The sequence below is a fragment of the Sceloporus occidentalis genome, unplaced genomic scaffold (genome assembly GCF_023333645.1).
Source record: "Sceloporus occidentalis isolate IW3139 unplaced genomic scaffold, rSceOcc1.0.p SCAF_4, whole genome shotgun sequence".
NCBI lineage: Eukaryota > Metazoa > Chordata > Lepidosauria > Squamata > Phrynosomatidae > Sceloporus > Sceloporus occidentalis.
Genome location: NW_028316984.1, coordinates 104,543,050 through 104,560,451, shown reverse-complemented (window position 1 = coordinate 104,560,451; position 17,402 = coordinate 104,543,050). Strand labels below are relative to the sequence as shown.

Below are 17,402 nucleotides of genomic sequence, written 5' to 3'. Positions count from 1 at the left end.
CACACGCTTTACCACACTGCCTTTCAAAATGAGAGAGGAAAGGTCGCAGCTATTTGTTTTGGAAAAAAGGATGCTAGCTCATTTTGTGAAGCATCCTTTTCACTGAAAAGCACCTGACTGCAAAGGAAGCAGCCAAAGCAGACAGCTCATAGCCAATATTTTGTGTTTCCCCTGCCAAAGAAGTCAATGGTAGTTTCATACCACTTCCTAGACTCATTCTTTCCCCCTTCTCTGTCTTATAAAGCTAAACCCACGCAGCCCCTGGGGATGGGTAACATATTGCAGTGTGCATAACCCCTCCTCTACTACGCCACATTGACAGGGGTACCTGCTGCTTGCAAAAACGTCACACAGATTCTGTTTATAAAGTGCTCACAATAGAGCTCTGAGGCATTCATTCCCAACCAGAAGCAGTGCAGCAGCTTGAGAGACAAAGAACGAGGAGGCAAAGCAGGGCACTGATCCACTGAAAAGGCAAAGATGTTTTATTCAGGTCTCCTCACAGAGCCAACAAGGAAAGACGTGGACATGAGAGAAGCCGCATCACTTCGACAGCAAAGGAGAATGAAGCAGGCTGTTCAGTTTAACCACAAGGACTCTGCTGACCTGCTACCCTTAGATGGGCTGAAAAAACTGGGAACATCCAAGGACACTGTAAGAATTTTTATTTTTGCCAAGAAAACAGATTCAAATGATGAATTGCATACTATTGCCAGCATCTTCTGTCATATAAATAGATGGAGTATAATGAGCTTGAGTCCCCCTTGAAAGCCATAGGAAATTAGCATGACAATTAGCCTTGCAGAGGGAAGGAGAAAAGTGGAGGAAAGACTTGAGTTTTGATTTTAGTAGTTATTATATCACTGTTAGATATTATATATATATATATATATATATATATATATATATATATATATATATAAAAATAAAAATCAGGAACTAAATGCAGCAAAATATTTATTAATTGATGATATATACATTTTTAAAAAAGACAAAGATAATAATAATAGTAATAATAATAATAACTTTGTTTAGCCAATTTGATTCATTTCTGATATGAAGATTAATATAAACAGGAATGAATTTTTAAAATGCAAGTTGATCAGTCAAATGAAGAGTTAAGACTAGACATTAAACACTGATAGTAATGTCTCTTCCTTATACTTGAATTTCTTCAATTATGTTATCCCCGATCTGAAATATTTTGACTTTGACATAAGTTCAGTTAATTTCAATGAACCTTACTCTCAAGTATATGTGGCCAGGACTGCAGTTTTGAGGCCTTACTACTGCATTGTACAGATATTTTCTGTAAGAAATAGCTGTTTCAATATGGTTGTAGTTTCAGAACAGAACATAGACAAATGTGCTTTTATATATTCTACTACTATACACCTGGTCATTTTTGGGGTTATTTTGTTTCATCAGTTTCAGATCTGGGAAATCATTCTGGGAGAAAGGTGTTCAAAACAGCCCACCTCATGGATGCTTAAATAACAACAACAACAACAACAATAAAAACAATAATATTAAAACGATGAGAGATTAAGTTGCAGATTTCCTGTGACTTGACTGTTTTGGCTATTGGTTTAATATTGTTTCTGACATAATGGAAAGCCAGCCTTCTTCCAAAAAATGTATTTGCAGGGCTTCCTGGCTTCTTTAAATAGAAGCATATATTAAGCACATCAATTTAATTGAGAGTGAAAGTCTATTCAAGCAGAAACCTCTGTGTGTTGATTTCTGGCTCCCTCTGGAGTTCAGATCTCACTCCATATGTCACATCCTATATTTGACCTTACAACATTTGACAAGAGAGTAAACTAAAAATGGGAAATAGTGTAAGGTTTATTTTAAACTTTACCTTCTTGCCTTCTTAATGCTGCCAGAATTTTGAGCTTATGCCTGAAATAACTAAGTGGATAATGGTTATTTTAAATTCATGCATAGGAAATGTTTCTAAATTTTTTTATCAGTTCTTAGCCCCAGAAATAATCCTGGCAAAAACTGGGATTTAAGTCTTGATTAAAATTTCTGGGCTCAAAGGTATAGCTTTATGCATCATCTAGTTCCATTTCCATTGGTATTTTTGAATTGGTTGTTAACTGATATGTTATCTCCATTTTTATTTTGATGACATCAGATTTATAACTAAACCTATTGGCTTTTGTTTCTGTTTCAATGAAATGTCCCTGTCCTGGTGCCCTCCATATCCACTGGACTGCAACTTCCAGTGTTCCCAGCCAGCCAATGGCATGCCAGCAGGGAATAATGGGAACACCAGTCCAGCACTTTTGGAGGATACCAAACTGAGGAAGGCTGATTAACATCCACAAATGATAAGAGCAGTAATAACCAAAGAGAAGCAATGCAATGGGACCAGTGTGGTTAGACTACCCTGTCCCCAGAGCATTGGGGCTGAATGGCATCCTTGCACAGATCTCAGGCTCATGGACACTGCTGTCTTTGATACTGAGTCTGGATCAGTAATTGTTTATCTATGGTTTTTGCTGGGCTAGGGAAAAATATGGTGGGATTGCTACACATTACTGTACTCCTCATACAACTCTAGAATGTCACAACATAGGGGCACCACAGATCATGAGCCAACCTGTTTATCCGGCAGAGTGAGGCAGCCACCTTAGACAGAACAGCACAGCTGTTCTCTCCCAACATAGCTATTGCCTCCCCATTGGAGAGCAGGACACTTCTCTGTGCCCCTTCCTCCTACTCTTTAAAAGAATAAAGGTACAAAAGGCTCATTCCATATCCAGCCAGGCAGTTCTGTATGTCGACTGTATCAGAGCTGGCTTCATCAGAACAAAGGTTTCCTTCACTGGTGGAATTCCATCCCAGGAATGTGTTAGGATCCCATAGATGATATGAACTCACCACTATTGATCAATCATAATCTAGACTAACGAACTGGTTTGAAAGCACAAACAAGGACAATATGTACGCATGAAGCACTTAATGCAAGCCCACAGTCTCATCCAATGCCTGTAAAAGTATTAAACAAAACTTTTATCTTGCATTCATAGTGACTAATGTAAGAGGTTTATGGGGGAGGGAAACCTAACAATTTTGGTTTCCATTTGTAAACAGCCCCTCCCCCAATGTTTTCCCAGTGCTTTCTCCACTCTGTGGAGTATATCACACCGAGCTTTTTGGAGATTTTCCAGCTCAGTTCTGACGTGACTGCACTTTCAATGATGCACATTCACGTCGTAAAGTGAATGTGTTATCAGACACCATTCCTTTCTATGGGAGCTCCTTGCGAGGTGCTTCCGCAATGATTCCAAAGTGACCCCTCATTTTGGTAAAACTGGAAAAAAAGTGACTTCACAGAATTCGATTCCAGGCTCACTTTGATTGCACTGCGAATTGGTCTAGTGTGGAAAACCACTCTGATGTCACCCCCCTTGGCCCCCTGCGTCCTGCTCCATCATCCCCCTCCTCCTCCTTCATGCCATCTCGCCCCCTCTGCCACCCTGCAACCCATCCCATAATTCCCATCATCCCCTGTCTTCTCCTGCATCCCGATCCTGGCCCCAGTGACCTATCCCATCATCCTCTCACTGCTTCTTCACCCCATGAACGATGACAGCTAAGGAGGGAGCAGGGAAGGAGGACAGCGTCCAGAGCCCCACTGAGCATGTGCAAGGGTGCCGATTTGAATCGTTGAACTCTCCGGTGTGGTAATACAATGTGCACTCACTCCGCTTTGCTTGAATCTGCATCATATGACTTGCTTGGAATCAAACTAACTTCACTTCCCCCTCAATTTGGAAGGGCAACAGAAAGGCAACCAGGTGTGGTAAAACATCATGTTTTAACCTTAATTCGCATTGCTAGACAGGAGTAACTCTGGATCTGGTGTGAAAAAATATCACACTTTGCATTGCTAGAACAGGAGTGATTGCGGATCTGAGCTGCAACCCCCCCTCCCCCCATGTGATAAGGTCATTTTTCTTACCAGAGGAAAGGACAAGTGTTAAGGAAGCAAAAGCACAATAGTTTTACATTGATAGTTCTAAGAACCATCCTTCTAGAGGCACTGGTCATAAAAATATGATCCATTTGATCTAAGAGTTAAGGTTTTATAAAATACTTTTGCTGGGTTTTATTGGTGCACCATGAGCTAAACATGGAGACGTGAAGAAAATAAAAAACTGGATAGGTGGGCCCTACCCTTTGAAATAACTCGACTTATTCCCCTTATACACACATTCTACTCCTGGTTGGGTCTTACAGCTCCTTTGCCAGTTCCCTTTTCTTCAACTTACCTTGTCATCATAATCAAGAGACACTCAAAAGCAAAGTATAACACATTATGAATTATATAACTATGAAATAAATAAATTATATAACACTGACAGAATGTTTAATGCCATTATAAATATGGTGTGTAGGGGGGGGGTTAATTTTGCATGGGGAGCTTTCTGTAATGTTCCTAGCCTTACATACTCAAATATTTCATTGATTTGCTTGCTATTGTTTGTTTTAATTTTTTTCTCTCAAAATGGTGGTTTAAGGTTGCAAATTAATTATTGCTGAACTTCTTTAGCACACACCTTGGTTTTTCCATTCAATGAACACTAAATAAAATGGCCTCCCAATGCCATGTACAGTAATTTGACCATGTCTTCTCCCTCCTTATCAGTTATGCAATACACACACACACCACTATAACCTACCTTTCTCATGATCTTCTATTGGCTAACTCACTGACAAAATGTGAATGAGTAGATCAGGCTTTGATGACACACTGAATCACAACAATCAATTTTGCATGGTTTGTGAGGTCACACCAAAGCTTCAGGTTACACTTGGATGATCAGAGTCTTCTGCATCAAATATTTGTCTGCAAGACAGAGAGGGAGCAGGAAGTAAAAAGGTCAGTTTACAATATATTAGCTAATGGCGGATTCATTTGTAAAAAGGTACCTTGAAAGACGTAGAAGGAGGGCTAGTATAAGTGACATTTGCGGTCCAGCACTTCTTCCACTAACATGTGAGGATATCAAACCAGGAACAGAAAATGATAGGCTTGGACGTTTGAGAGACTCCATGTTCCAGAACCACCTCATTCTAAAGCCAGAACTAGGAAGGACTCAAAGAAGGTGTGCAAAGATTCCAGGGTCAGATTTTGTGTATGGATTAAGCCTGCGTGGAACTGATGGAGGAGTTCCAGAAGCGATTGGTCACTGGAATGTAATGCCACCAAGAGTCTACAAAAAGAAGGAAATGCCAAAGGACTATATTGCCATGAATCGTAAAGGTCTAAAGATTGGCCTTTTCACTGCAAGGGAACATTCTCTGTATCAGCAATACCATGATGTCCGCCGCAAAGAAATGGACTCAAACAGGTTCATAAAGGATCCACCTCGACTTCCAGATGCCATGACATATGGGAGGCCTGCTCGTCCTTCCACACCCATAGTAGATGTCCTCCAACATAAGTTTGGAGACCTGTGGATAGAAGAGCACCGGAAATTTACTGAAGTTGATAAAGAGAAGAAACGTAAACAAAAACTGCAAGGGAAAAACTACGAGACACGTACTGTCATGCTGAGAAAACATCAAATCCCACCAGTGAAGCTGGATTCCCTGTGGCACATGCCCCGATTTGAGAAAAATGCCATCCCCAATCTTGTCACCTTTCCAACTCTAAAAGACAAGGTGAAGGCTCTCAAAGCTCAGCAAAGTGAAGTTCCAGTTCGACGTGGTCAACTTCCTCACGGCATTTATACGCTTGCATCGTAGGACTCTGCTGTATAAGGAGAGGTACAACCAAATGTTATACCTCAACAGGAGTTCTTGTAATTATAAAAAAGATAATAATAAAAGATAGCCTGAAAGTACATCTCCTTGCAGGAAACTTTTATTATTTGGGATGCTATAACAGGGTCAGGGCTGGCTCTGCTGTTATATTGAAAGGACATCAAATGCAGGAAGGGGGGCAGCAGTGGTGGCCTTCCATCTCTTCCTTTTGAACTTTCTGACTATTCCTCTCTGTTGAAGGACACGGGGGAGTGCACACACACAGACACACACACACACACACACATTGCTTGTCCTTGGTCTCCTTATCTGTTCTGCTGTTGTCCCATTGTCAGTGTTAATATAAGATCCAGCAGCCAGTTCAGTGGACATTTGCACACATGCACTGTGGAGGAGGTGCTGTCTTGTCATTCACTTCAAGAAGCAAAATCTCTTGAGCTGACCCTGAACTGGCTGTACCCACCCCTAGGCATATATGCCCTCAGGGGGTGATAGAACTCATGACTATTATATGTGTGACATCATAAGCTGCAGCTTCAATGGGCCATCACAACATAGCATGATTCAGCATGCCACTGCAGCTGTAGCAGCAGCTAGTACCATGAGTTAGAGTATGCCATTGCTCTGTAATTACCCAGAAAGAAGATTGGGAGTAATTAATTACAAACAACATTATTAGCAATTAGTTCTACTCAAAAAGGTATGTTTACGTTACATTGCGAGGTAGTGGAGTAACTTAACACTTTGTTGTAATGTAACTTAAACATTTTATTACATTTATAATTGCTTTTATCAAGTAAGCAACATGGGCATCAATGGGACTTCTTCCTCTTGTCCTTGTATGCCTTCAAGTAATTTCTAGCTTATGGTGACTCTAAGATGAACAAGATTTATTCATGGGACAATGTTTGTTCAGAGGAGGGTTTGCCTTTCCTTTCCTCTGGGGCTGAGAGAGTGTGACTTGCCCAAGACCACCCTGTGGGTTTCCATGGCCAACCAGGGATTTGAACCAGAGTTGGAGTCCAACTCCCATATCACTGCACTATGTTGGATCTTCAGTGGGACTTACTTCCGGATAAATAGGTAGAGGAATGCAGCCTTCCTTGCTAGCTATAGGGGCAGGAAGAAATATTGGCCGCTTTTTCTTAAAATGACCAAGGCTAGCTTTATTCGTGTGTGTGTGTGTGTGTGTGTGTGTGTATGAAAGAACTGAAAAAGTAACAGTTCATTACCCTTCTTACAGAAATAGTATTCCTGTTTCTTCACCTCTTCTGAGACAGAATATGGCTGTATTCTAAAAACAGTGTTTCAAGTTTTTAAAAATCTTTGAGTTGTTCTTGGGTATAGTTGGAGAGGGGATGCTCTCGGGTTGCTGGGTTATATCGTTTACTTATTAATCTCTTGTTTTTAAGAATAATTTTCTAATTACCTTTTTAGTTATTTTCAAGTAAGAGTAAGATAAAAATCTGATTTTTCAACAATGGCATTTATAACACCAAATTATTTGGTGGAATTATAACTGTACCTAATTACTTTTAAAGCAAATATCTTAAGTTTTGCAGTAAGAGATGGAACAGAGCTAGGGGGCTAAGAAGAAAATCCTTTAGGCTCCTCAGGAATAATTTATTTTTACACTTTATTAGGGGCTCTAAAGGTTGCAGCTGTCATCCCACACAGCACAATACATGTAGTTATAGCTATCATGACACAAAGAAAAACGCTTCAAGGAATTGCAGCTATACACATCTTTGAGATCCAGCTTCCTGAATGATGACTTCACTGCAGTTCTTCAGGGCTCAGTGTATCAAGAATACAAGAATTTGTATCAAGAATTTGTACCTCCCAAAGTAAATAGTGCTTCAACTTTGCCGCAGCAAGTGCTATGATCTTCTGCATCCAACAGCATGCTTCCTTTATAGATGGAGCCAATATTGTGTTTGCTTTTTCTCTCTCCTCATAACTAGCTGCTGTTAGTGGCTGGCTGATTTCAAACTGTATTTTACAGATAAGTGAACTTTTAATAATACACATTTACACAGCAAAGCTACATTTGAGGTTTTTCCATGCCTCCTTTTCAAAAGTACATTTGATTCTGGAAAAACAAAAGAAAAACCCATCAAAGTCCAGTCCCCAGTGTGTTTCCAACTGGTCCTCACTCCAATTTCTTGCTGGAAACTGTCCCCCACCCCATCTGATATTTGTACCTAGGGGTCCCATTTACCACCACTATTGGCATTCACCTTCTGAGTTTTGTATTGGAGGGAGTGATGCATACTCCGGAGATCAGGTTGGGAGTGCATATTTCCAACCACCACCAACACATTAGTAGTAGTAATAATGTTTGGATCCAAGTCCCTCAGACGTCCATCCATGATATCCAGACAGAAAATGCTTTGCTTGCTTGAAGTGTTTTAATGTTGCATTAATTAAGTATTAGATGACGGCAAGGGTTTTCACAAATTGTTAATAGTGTTGACTGGCTATATTCCTTGGAATGGTTAACAAACAAATGTGTGGGGAGAGGGATTGGGCTGGGAGCTTCAAGGCCAGTCTCATGAAAAGGACTGGCTTGAAGTTGGAAGGAGGGACAACCCTAGGAAAGAGGGAATGTGAAAGTGATTTGTTTTATGGGTAAATAAGGCATCAGCCTGCTCAAAGATTGAAACTGCTTGGTGCTTTAATTATACTGGGTAACTGCTTGTACATCAGTCCGGACAATATAGTCTGCTGGAAATATCTTTTGTTTATTAATAAAGTTTTCTGGTTTACTACTGAAGCTTGAATTTCTGAACTGAAATAATCCTGTACATGACTACTACTTATATCAGAAGCAATTTCAAATGGATTGATAAAACATTTGAATTAAATTAGCATATACTGGATGACAATTACAAAAAATGCCACTGTTTGGAATGTTTTTTGACCATGCCTCATTTTTCAACCATGCCTCATGGATTCTGAGGGTTGTCTGATCTCGGGGCCTAAAACATCTCCGGCACAGCTAGAGCCCCTTGGAATGTCTTTGCAACATTAGCACTCCCTGCACTCCCCACATTATTTGGGGGATAGAAATATTTTGTTATATTTTGTTATAATAGCATTTACATAGAGGCCAACAGCATGATCCTGGAAATGTCACAATAACCTTTAAGTGAACTTCTCATGAGTGGTCATATACTGGATGACAATTACAAAAAGTGCCATTGCTTGGAATGTTTTTTGACCATGCCTCATTTTTCAACCATGCCTGAGGGCATGTGGAAAGAGCCCATGTAACAATGGGTGTAAGTATTACTTCTTCTCAACCCTCTGCCATGTGCATTCCCTCTTGAAGGTCATAGACAAAGTGGTCTGTCAACCTAAAGAGTAAGCTAATCTCTCTACTAGCCTCCATTGTATTTCACAACACCTCACCCTGTCCTAAACTCCCTCTGGTTGTCCTAAATTTTATCACTGCTTGATTAGATTAATGTCACTGACATCAACCAAAAATATTCCTTTTGTAACTCTAAAGTTAAAACCATCCACCAGCTGGGAATCCCATTGTTCCTGGGATTCCTGGAAAATCCATTCAAACCACCTCAAGACACAGTTCACCCATAAATATGCTTACTTGAACACTCTCACTTTGGTCCAGTTTGGAATCAGGCAGAAACTGTATGATTCAGACTTGACCCCTCAGTACTGCTGTCTGTGTCACACAGCAGCAGACTGAAGTGTAAAAAACACACTGCAGAAATAATCCAGTTTGAGACAGCTTTAACTGCCCTGGCCCAATGCTAGGGAATTCTGAGGACCGTAGTTTTGTGAGACATTTAGCCTTCTCTGTCAGAGGACTCTGGTACCACCACAAACTACAGTTCGAGGATTCTCTCGCACTGAGCCAGGGCAGTTAAAGCAGTTTCAAACTGGATTATTTCTGCAGTGTGTTTTGAATCTGAGTCCCATTTAACTTCCAGGATCCCGGAGCCTGGAGCATTGTCTCTGGTGGTGCAGTGGTTAAATGCCTGTACTGCAGCCACTCACTAAAAACCATAAAGTTGTAAGTTCAATACCAGCAAAAGGGCTCAAGCTTGACTCAGGCTTGTATCCTTCCGAGGTCACTAAAATGAGTACCGAGATTGTTGGGGGCAATTAGCTTATAGTTGTAAACTGCTTAGACACTGTTAGTTCAGTGTGAAGGGCCTGGGTTACTTGAGGGAATGCCTCTCCCTACACAATCTGCCCCGCATTCTCAGAATATGTGGGAAGAATTTATTAGAATACTATAAGCCCAGGTTAATGTCAACTTCCCATAGATCGTTTACGGCAGCAGCTCCCAAACTATGGAACAGCCTACCAGAAGAGATCCATCTTATCACCACCTTACATGCCTTTAAGAAGGTACTTAAGACAGATCTCTTCTGGCGGGTTTATCCATCCGACCTCTTATAGATTTTTAAGATAAGATGCTTCACTTCTGGTTATAATGTATATTTTCTAGATGTTTTTGATGTTCTAGATGTTGTAGCTATTTTACTGAATTAATAATAATGTCAGTGTTTTATTGATTGTATTTTATATCTGTACTGTGTTATTTTATTGATGCAATCCCACCTCAATCTGCAGAGAACAAGGGACCCTGCCTCCAACCTTGAGGAGGGGCAGGAAAGAAATTATTATTATTATCAAAGAATTAGTATGATTATTATTATTAATAAAAAATTTCTTTCCTGCCTCTCCTCAAGGCTGGAGGCAGGGTGTCTTGTTCTCCTTTGGGTACCCTGTCTCCAGCCTTGAGGAGAGGCAGGAAAGAAATTATTATTATTATTATTATTATTATTATTATTATTATTGAAATATTATGCAGCCTCCATTCTTGAGGAAGTACCGGAAGTAAATGGAGCAAAATTGCAGCATTGCATCATGGGAAATTTGCCACTTTGGAGGTTTGGGGGGTTGTACCAGGACAGAAGCAAAGTTGCATTCCACACCAGACCAATTTGGATTGAAACTGAAGTGGCTTCGGAAACAATTTTTGTGGATTCGCTTGTTACCGAATTCACAAAAATCAGGAGTCACTTTAGACTGACTTTGGATCTGGCTCAGAAGTACTCCCCATAGAAAGTAATCATGTGTGATAATCTATCATGTTTTAACGTGAATTCAAATGGCTGGACCAAGAGTGACTTCGGATTAGAGATGCAAAACCCGCCGTGTGATATCGTCCTTAGAACATTTTAAGAGGTTTTTAAAAAATTAGAGAATTTTACCTATGAGGTTTTTAAAAAAAGAATGAAAAGGTAACGAACAATTGTGAAGAGTAATAACACAGGTTGCTTTATAAAAAAAATTACAGCACTAACAGTGAAAATGGGGTTAAAACAAGCCGCATAAGAAAGTTTTATCAAAAAGCAATTGTCTAAGTTCAAAGCGTTGACAGTTTTCTGTTTGAAAGCACCATCTTACCTTAACATAATGCAAGGGACAGAGGGCTTGTTAAATTTGTTTCATAAGATCTTATTCAAAATATGATCTGGTCTCAATTTTTACATGAAATCTGGATTCACTTCTAAATGCATTTGTTCTTCTTTCAAATTTTGACAAAATAGGATGGGCAATATAAAATTCACTTAAAAGTATCATCCAAAACTACCCACACAGCATATATCTTCCATTGTATGCCCTCTATGTTATTGGGCACATTTGGATGATAAGAACCTATTTATGCCATTTATTGAATTTTGCATGCTGCTTCAGTCTTTGGAGATATAGGCTCATTCAGAAAATTGGAGTGGTAATGCTTTTCTCCTGTCCCCTGCCTATTAAATTGTTTTAATTGTCCAGACAGGTAAGTATGAAAAGACATATTGAAATCTCTTCAGTCCTCTTTATAGTTGAAGAGCTTCCATCACAAATGTTGGTCTTCTGTCTTCTAAATGCAGATTCTTTGGGATGTTAAGTTCTGTTATTTGACCCACCTCTGACTAAAACCTGGTGGTATTTATTAATGAACTAGAGAAAATAGAAACTTGGTGGGGTGGGTAGACCAGTTAAACACAGTTAAAAAGAAAATGTATATGCTATATACACTGTTGAAACATTAGTCAGCCTCATGCATTTCAATTCTATATACACACAATCCTGATGAAAATGCTTTGGTTAGTGGAACTATTGGGGGAGGGATCCTCCTTCTCTGAATCCCCAAACTTAGCTCTAAGAGGTTGAAAAATCCTCCACAGCACAAGTCCCTATGTAAAAGAACGTACAGTCTAAACTATGACCCAAGGGAAAGAACAAAGAAAGGGAACATATCGGTATACAAGGAAATAATGTGTTATTACTCCATATAGATTAAGCTTGGTTGTAGACTTAGGGGCTCAACAGATTGGCCATTAAAAGGGTGGAGTTGGGCATGGCATCCACATGATGCATGAGCATGACCCAACTCTGCCCTCAGGCCAGCATGACACCGTGTGCTGCTCCACACAGCATGTGGTATCATGGTGCTCTTCTGGCACTGCATCTACATGATGCAATCCCAAAGGAGCGTGGAAAAGCCATGTACCAGTGGCTATGGCGCCCTTTCCAGGACGCAAAAAGAAGCCACTTTTTGATGCTCCTTTTTGTGCCATGAAAAGGAGAGATCAGGGCCACAGCATGTACGTAGTTGCCATGGCCCCCATCCGGCGCTAAAAGAGGCAGCTGCAGGCCACTCTTAGGGGCAGTCTGTCGAACTCCTTAGTTACAATAGTACAGAATGAGAACTATAGAGATGTGTTTCATAGAAAAGATGGTTCTTAAGGATGGATTTCAGGGAAGGACATCAGGTTGCACCACAAAGGCATTCTGGGAGGTCATTCCAAACAGAAGGAGCTACAAGGGAGAGTGAGGTGGGGAACTGGGGTGGAATCATTTTATCAGGAGCCCTTTGCAGGTATGAGTGTATATGATGTATCAAGTGAGGATCAAAAGGAGTCCAGGAATGCGTTGTAGGACAAGGACACAAGAAATTTATGCTGACTCCATGAGAGGATTTGAGGAGGGAGTCACATGTCTTCAGGGTTGTCATGATGACGGCAGCCAATTGCTGATAGTGGTGAAGGAACTAGGGTGAGACAAATGCAGATCAGAGAGGAAATGACAGCCGTGCTCCTATTTTGTAAACTGATATTTTTGTCAAATGCAAGTCGACCAGAGTCCAGAAAAATAGTCTGTAAGTGGACTTTATGATGAAGCCAGGGAACAGCTCTGCAAGAGAAAAACTAAGACACAAATTGAGTGAATCAACTTATTCCATGTTTCAACTAAAAACAAAGCACACTGTCTTTCAAATTGGGACATAATTGGCTTAAAACCAAATAAATTGGCATAACTAGTTAATGAATCATGCCAGAGATTACATTAACAGATGCCTCTTTTTCTTGACTCTTTGTGTTCAAAACACAATTTACAGTTCAGATAACAATTCATGTTCACTACTGATACAAGACCACTCCTGCTTGGCACAAAATACTTTAAAAGACCGAGGCTCTGAAACTGCAAGTGCTGTCAAGATCAACAGTTTACCTTTGATTTATTTGCATTCCCTTCAATAACATCTCTCTCTCTTTCTTTCTCCATCTTAAAAATAAGCAACCACACAGCATTGTGCAGAAGCGCTTAATGGAAACAAACATGTCCAAACTGTGCCACAGCAGAGGGACAAGTTTTCAGAAGAACGACCTTTCAGCCCAGACAAATAAACTGAATCAAATGAAACTGGATGGCCCCAAAAAAACAGAGCAAGATGATCTCATCTCAGTATGTTGCCAGGTATGAAAGTCTGAAAAGTTACAAAAGACCTAGAAGCAAAAGGATCTTGTAGCACCTTTGAGACTAATTGAAAGGAAAATGTTGGTAGCAAGAGCTTTTGTAGACTTGAGATGCATCTGAGATAGGAGCCTCAAGTCTACGAAAACTGATGCTACCAACTTCTTTCTTTCGGTTAGTCTCAAAGGTGTTACAAGATCCCTTTGCACATTAATTTCCAAGACAAACACTGCTATATCTTTGAAAAGGACTGCGGGGGGGGGGGGGCACCATTCATGGCTGATGGGCTGCGTTTGCTTGATGGAGTCCCATATTATGAAGCCTCCTGTGATAATGGGCTCTTCCATCATCTGGGCAATGCAGCAGAGGGGTATAGTTTCCCCCCTCTCCCACATGGTGGCACAGTGGAGACCTTTGAGGGAAATACAGAGCAAAATGTAAAGCTTTTCTTCTTCTTTTTAAAAAATATTTTTATTGACATTATTTTAAAAACAAATTAAAATCAACATTTTGACAACAAATATAATCATTGGACAAACATTTATCACAATAACATAACAAATAACATATTCATTCATACATCATATATTATTTCCTTGTTTACAGCTTTTGATATTTCGGCTTTTCCAATCTTTCTATAAAAGGCTTAGCAAAAGGGCATCTTGTACATGAAGGCACCTTCCTTCAGGCATTATTTAGGAGTACTTACAAAGTTACAGAACAGTCTAGGCCATATTTAGTCAAGGTTAAAAGAAACATAAGCCCCAATAGCTGAACATTCCTATTCTACTCATAATACAGATGGTGTTCTGGGTCTTGGATGTTCACGGGAAGCTAGGAGTCTGGACTCCTTTGTCCAACCTATCAACATGCTTCCTTGGGGAAGGTGAAGCAGGCAGCTCCATTTGTATCAGTCCCAAAGTCTTAGGAGATTATCAGATGGGGGAAAACGGGGAGGAAAAAGGCAAAGTCACGCAATGGCGCTGAAGATTTTCAGACAATGCCGTGCTTATTCAGGACTTAACCCATGAAGATCCAGGAACACTCCAGCAACAAACCATTCCTGGGACTTCCCTGTGCAGTCTCTTTGTCTTTCTCTGTGCCTCATGGTACTCTGAGTTTTTATAACCTCTCATTTGGAAGCATTCCACACTTCTCTTCAAGCAGGTCCATGGTCATTGGGCAATTATCTCTCATGATTTCTGTTGCTTCTCTATGATGCTGACCCCCATCGTTAACCTTTTGTTTACCTGGAGGAGGGACTATAGTCCTCAGCTATGTTGTCCAGATAATGGGAAAGCCCATGATCACACCTTTATGTGCTCAGAAGTGGGGAGGTTATCTGCCCAATGAAGCTGCAGGCTGTTCCCCACACTAGGTTTTCATTCTCATAATGCATCATGGTTGTACAATTTCCACAGGAATACATTAATTTCTGAGGAGATCCCACTGTCATGCTGATCTTTACAAGGACATGCACAGCTTTCTGGCAGTAGGAACACATTAATCCACAGTGACTGTGGAAATCTCTTCCTAGTGATTATACTTGTATTCATAGGGTGCTAAGATAACACATTCCATGTTCTCCTGATAAATGAATGCCTGAGACCATTTAGGTTGTATCATGCAGAAGATATTGTTAACCTGGGAGAGGTTTAAACAGTTAGTATTGTAGGGAGTAACAGCCAATCTCATTTCAAATATATGTGAAATACATATTGACTTTTAAAGCCACAGAATTAGGCTGGAATCTTATTGAGGCTTTACCTTGGAGTAACTAGGAGTTACACAAATAGACCTACTTTTTAATAATATTGCATAGGGAGGTATCTTTACCTCCTTCTGCAAGAGATTTGTTTAGTACTCTGAAGGCTGCTACTCAGCGCTTGGACACAACTTCACATCCCCAACCCAAATGGACACTTATTGACCATGGGTTTGTGCATGTGTTGGGAAAGCTCTTTCATGTCACCATGGGGCTGTCTGTCTCCATCTTTTTCCAGTATCCTAGATTCCATATATGCACACTGGCAGAACTTCCCACTCTGCCAGGTTTATTCAAGATCTCTGCCTAATATTAAAAATTATTAGTCCATAAAGAAATTTCCCCTCTGCTGCTGACTGAAAAAGGCCATCAGACAACACGTTGTAATAAAGATGGTGCTTTTTTCTAGAATTCTACCCTACAGTGCTAATTAAAATTTCAAGCATTTGCTTACCTTCAGTTGATTCTTTTAATGCCCTTTGCCCAACAGTGTGCTGGGAAAGAACTGCAGGTTGTGGTTGATACAGGATGCCAACGTAATATCATATCATCTGCCTGCCTGGAAAGATTAGGGTAAGTGAAATCTTTTCTTAGCTACTTTCTAATGAAATTATTTTTAAAAAACAGCTGAAAAATTCCCACAAATTTCTGTCTGTTTGAAGCCAATCTCATACTTCGCATTTGTCCTGACTTATCAGGGACTTGCTAAATCCTCTGCTTTCCCACTTTTTCAGCTGCTTTTAAAATGTTCCAGTTCCTCTATTTTTTGTATTTTTTTAAAAAAAATTATAGCCATTTCAATTTCAACTTTAATAGAGATGGATTTTGTGATACTCATATCCCTAAGGTCTTCCAGTTTGAATTCCTTCCTTCTGATTTTGGATTGGTTGGGAACTCCAAAATGGTCTGAGATTTTCTCAATGAGGGTATACTCTTGAAATGATTTCACCATAGGTATACAATCAAGAACCATTTCCTCTCTGAATGCTCATCTGAAATGCTGAGTAAATAAATGCTAGCTTTTGGAAGTCAGTCATCATTACCCTGTAATGAACTATTAGTACAATATAGTTGCACCCAGTGGCTAGGGAAAGCAGCTCTATCTGCAAATGAGCATAACACTGCCAATCAGTTCACATGCCATATGCATAGCCATCATTATATATTCAGGGAGTTTATGCTGCAAAATAGTTTCCTTACCTGTAGTTGAGCCAGCAATATTTTCACTGGCATCACTATGGCTGGAACTGGTTAGCATATTTCTGAGTCTGGGTTGGCCTATCTTCCTTTAGCAGCTTGAAGATAGGCAGAAATTTCACAAGTTATTCTGTCCTCTCTACCAGGAAATAGTATGTTTGTTGAATTTCTGCCTGCAGCACAGCTTCTAAAGGGAAGGAATAGTGACAGACAAAATGGTGACAACTCTATTCTGAAATGATTTTTCATCCAACAGAGAACAGCTATAGCTCAAATGCTTCAAAAGCAAAGAGAGCCGAAGGTCAGCCTCAGGCATGTACTGTTAGGACTCCTGTCTGAAAGCTTGCTGAGCTTCTGATAGTCAGCAAAAACAACCTGGTACTTTCCAGACATTTTGGACTACAAGTGTCCAAAGGCCCAACCAGCATACTAATGCTCAGGGATTATGGGATTTGTAATCCAGAGCATCTGAATGTTGCCTACTAATATGATGTAAAAATTGGACTTAATGTGTATAAAACTGGTCTGAATTGAGATAATACAGCAGCTTCCTGGGTTGGAATTACATTTACCACCTTCCCAAATGGCTACTATTGATGTGTCTTTAATGATGATGATGACGATGATGATATTTCTTACCTGCCTCTCCCCATGGGTCAAGGCAGGGAACAAAAATAATTAACAGATGAACAACATCAGTTAAAATACACATCAATTTAAAAAGACAAATGAGATATACACATATTAAAACAATCCAGATTTAAAATTCATCATTTAAAATTCACAATTTAAAAATCATCTCGATAAGCCTGCTGGAAGAAATTGGTCTTCAGTGCTGTTTTGAATTCATACAGCATGCTCATCT

The 17,402-nt window shown here is 40.0% G+C and overlaps 1 protein-coding gene and 1 pseudogene across 1 annotated transcript in view; both read left to right on the top strand.

Annotated features, from left to right (window-relative positions):
- The first annotated feature begins 354 nt into the window (after nucleotides 1-354).
- The window catches only part of NRIP3 (nuclear receptor interacting protein 3), a 38,650-nt gene continuing 21,602 nt past the window's right edge, over nucleotides 355-17,402 (top strand). Inside the window, exons 1-3 of the mRNA XM_089521140.1 lie at nucleotides 355-654; nucleotides 13,399-13,578; nucleotides 15,831-15,913. Coding sequence (XP_089377266.1) covers nucleotides 481-654; nucleotides 13,399-13,578; nucleotides 15,831-15,913 — 437 coding nt within the window. The 5' untranslated portion in view covers nucleotides 355-480. The remainder of the gene's footprint in view (nucleotides 655-13,398; nucleotides 13,579-15,830; nucleotides 15,914-17,402) is intronic.
- Nucleotides 4,635-5,777, top strand: LOC149314452 (cilia- and flagella-associated protein 77 pseudogene; annotated as a pseudogene).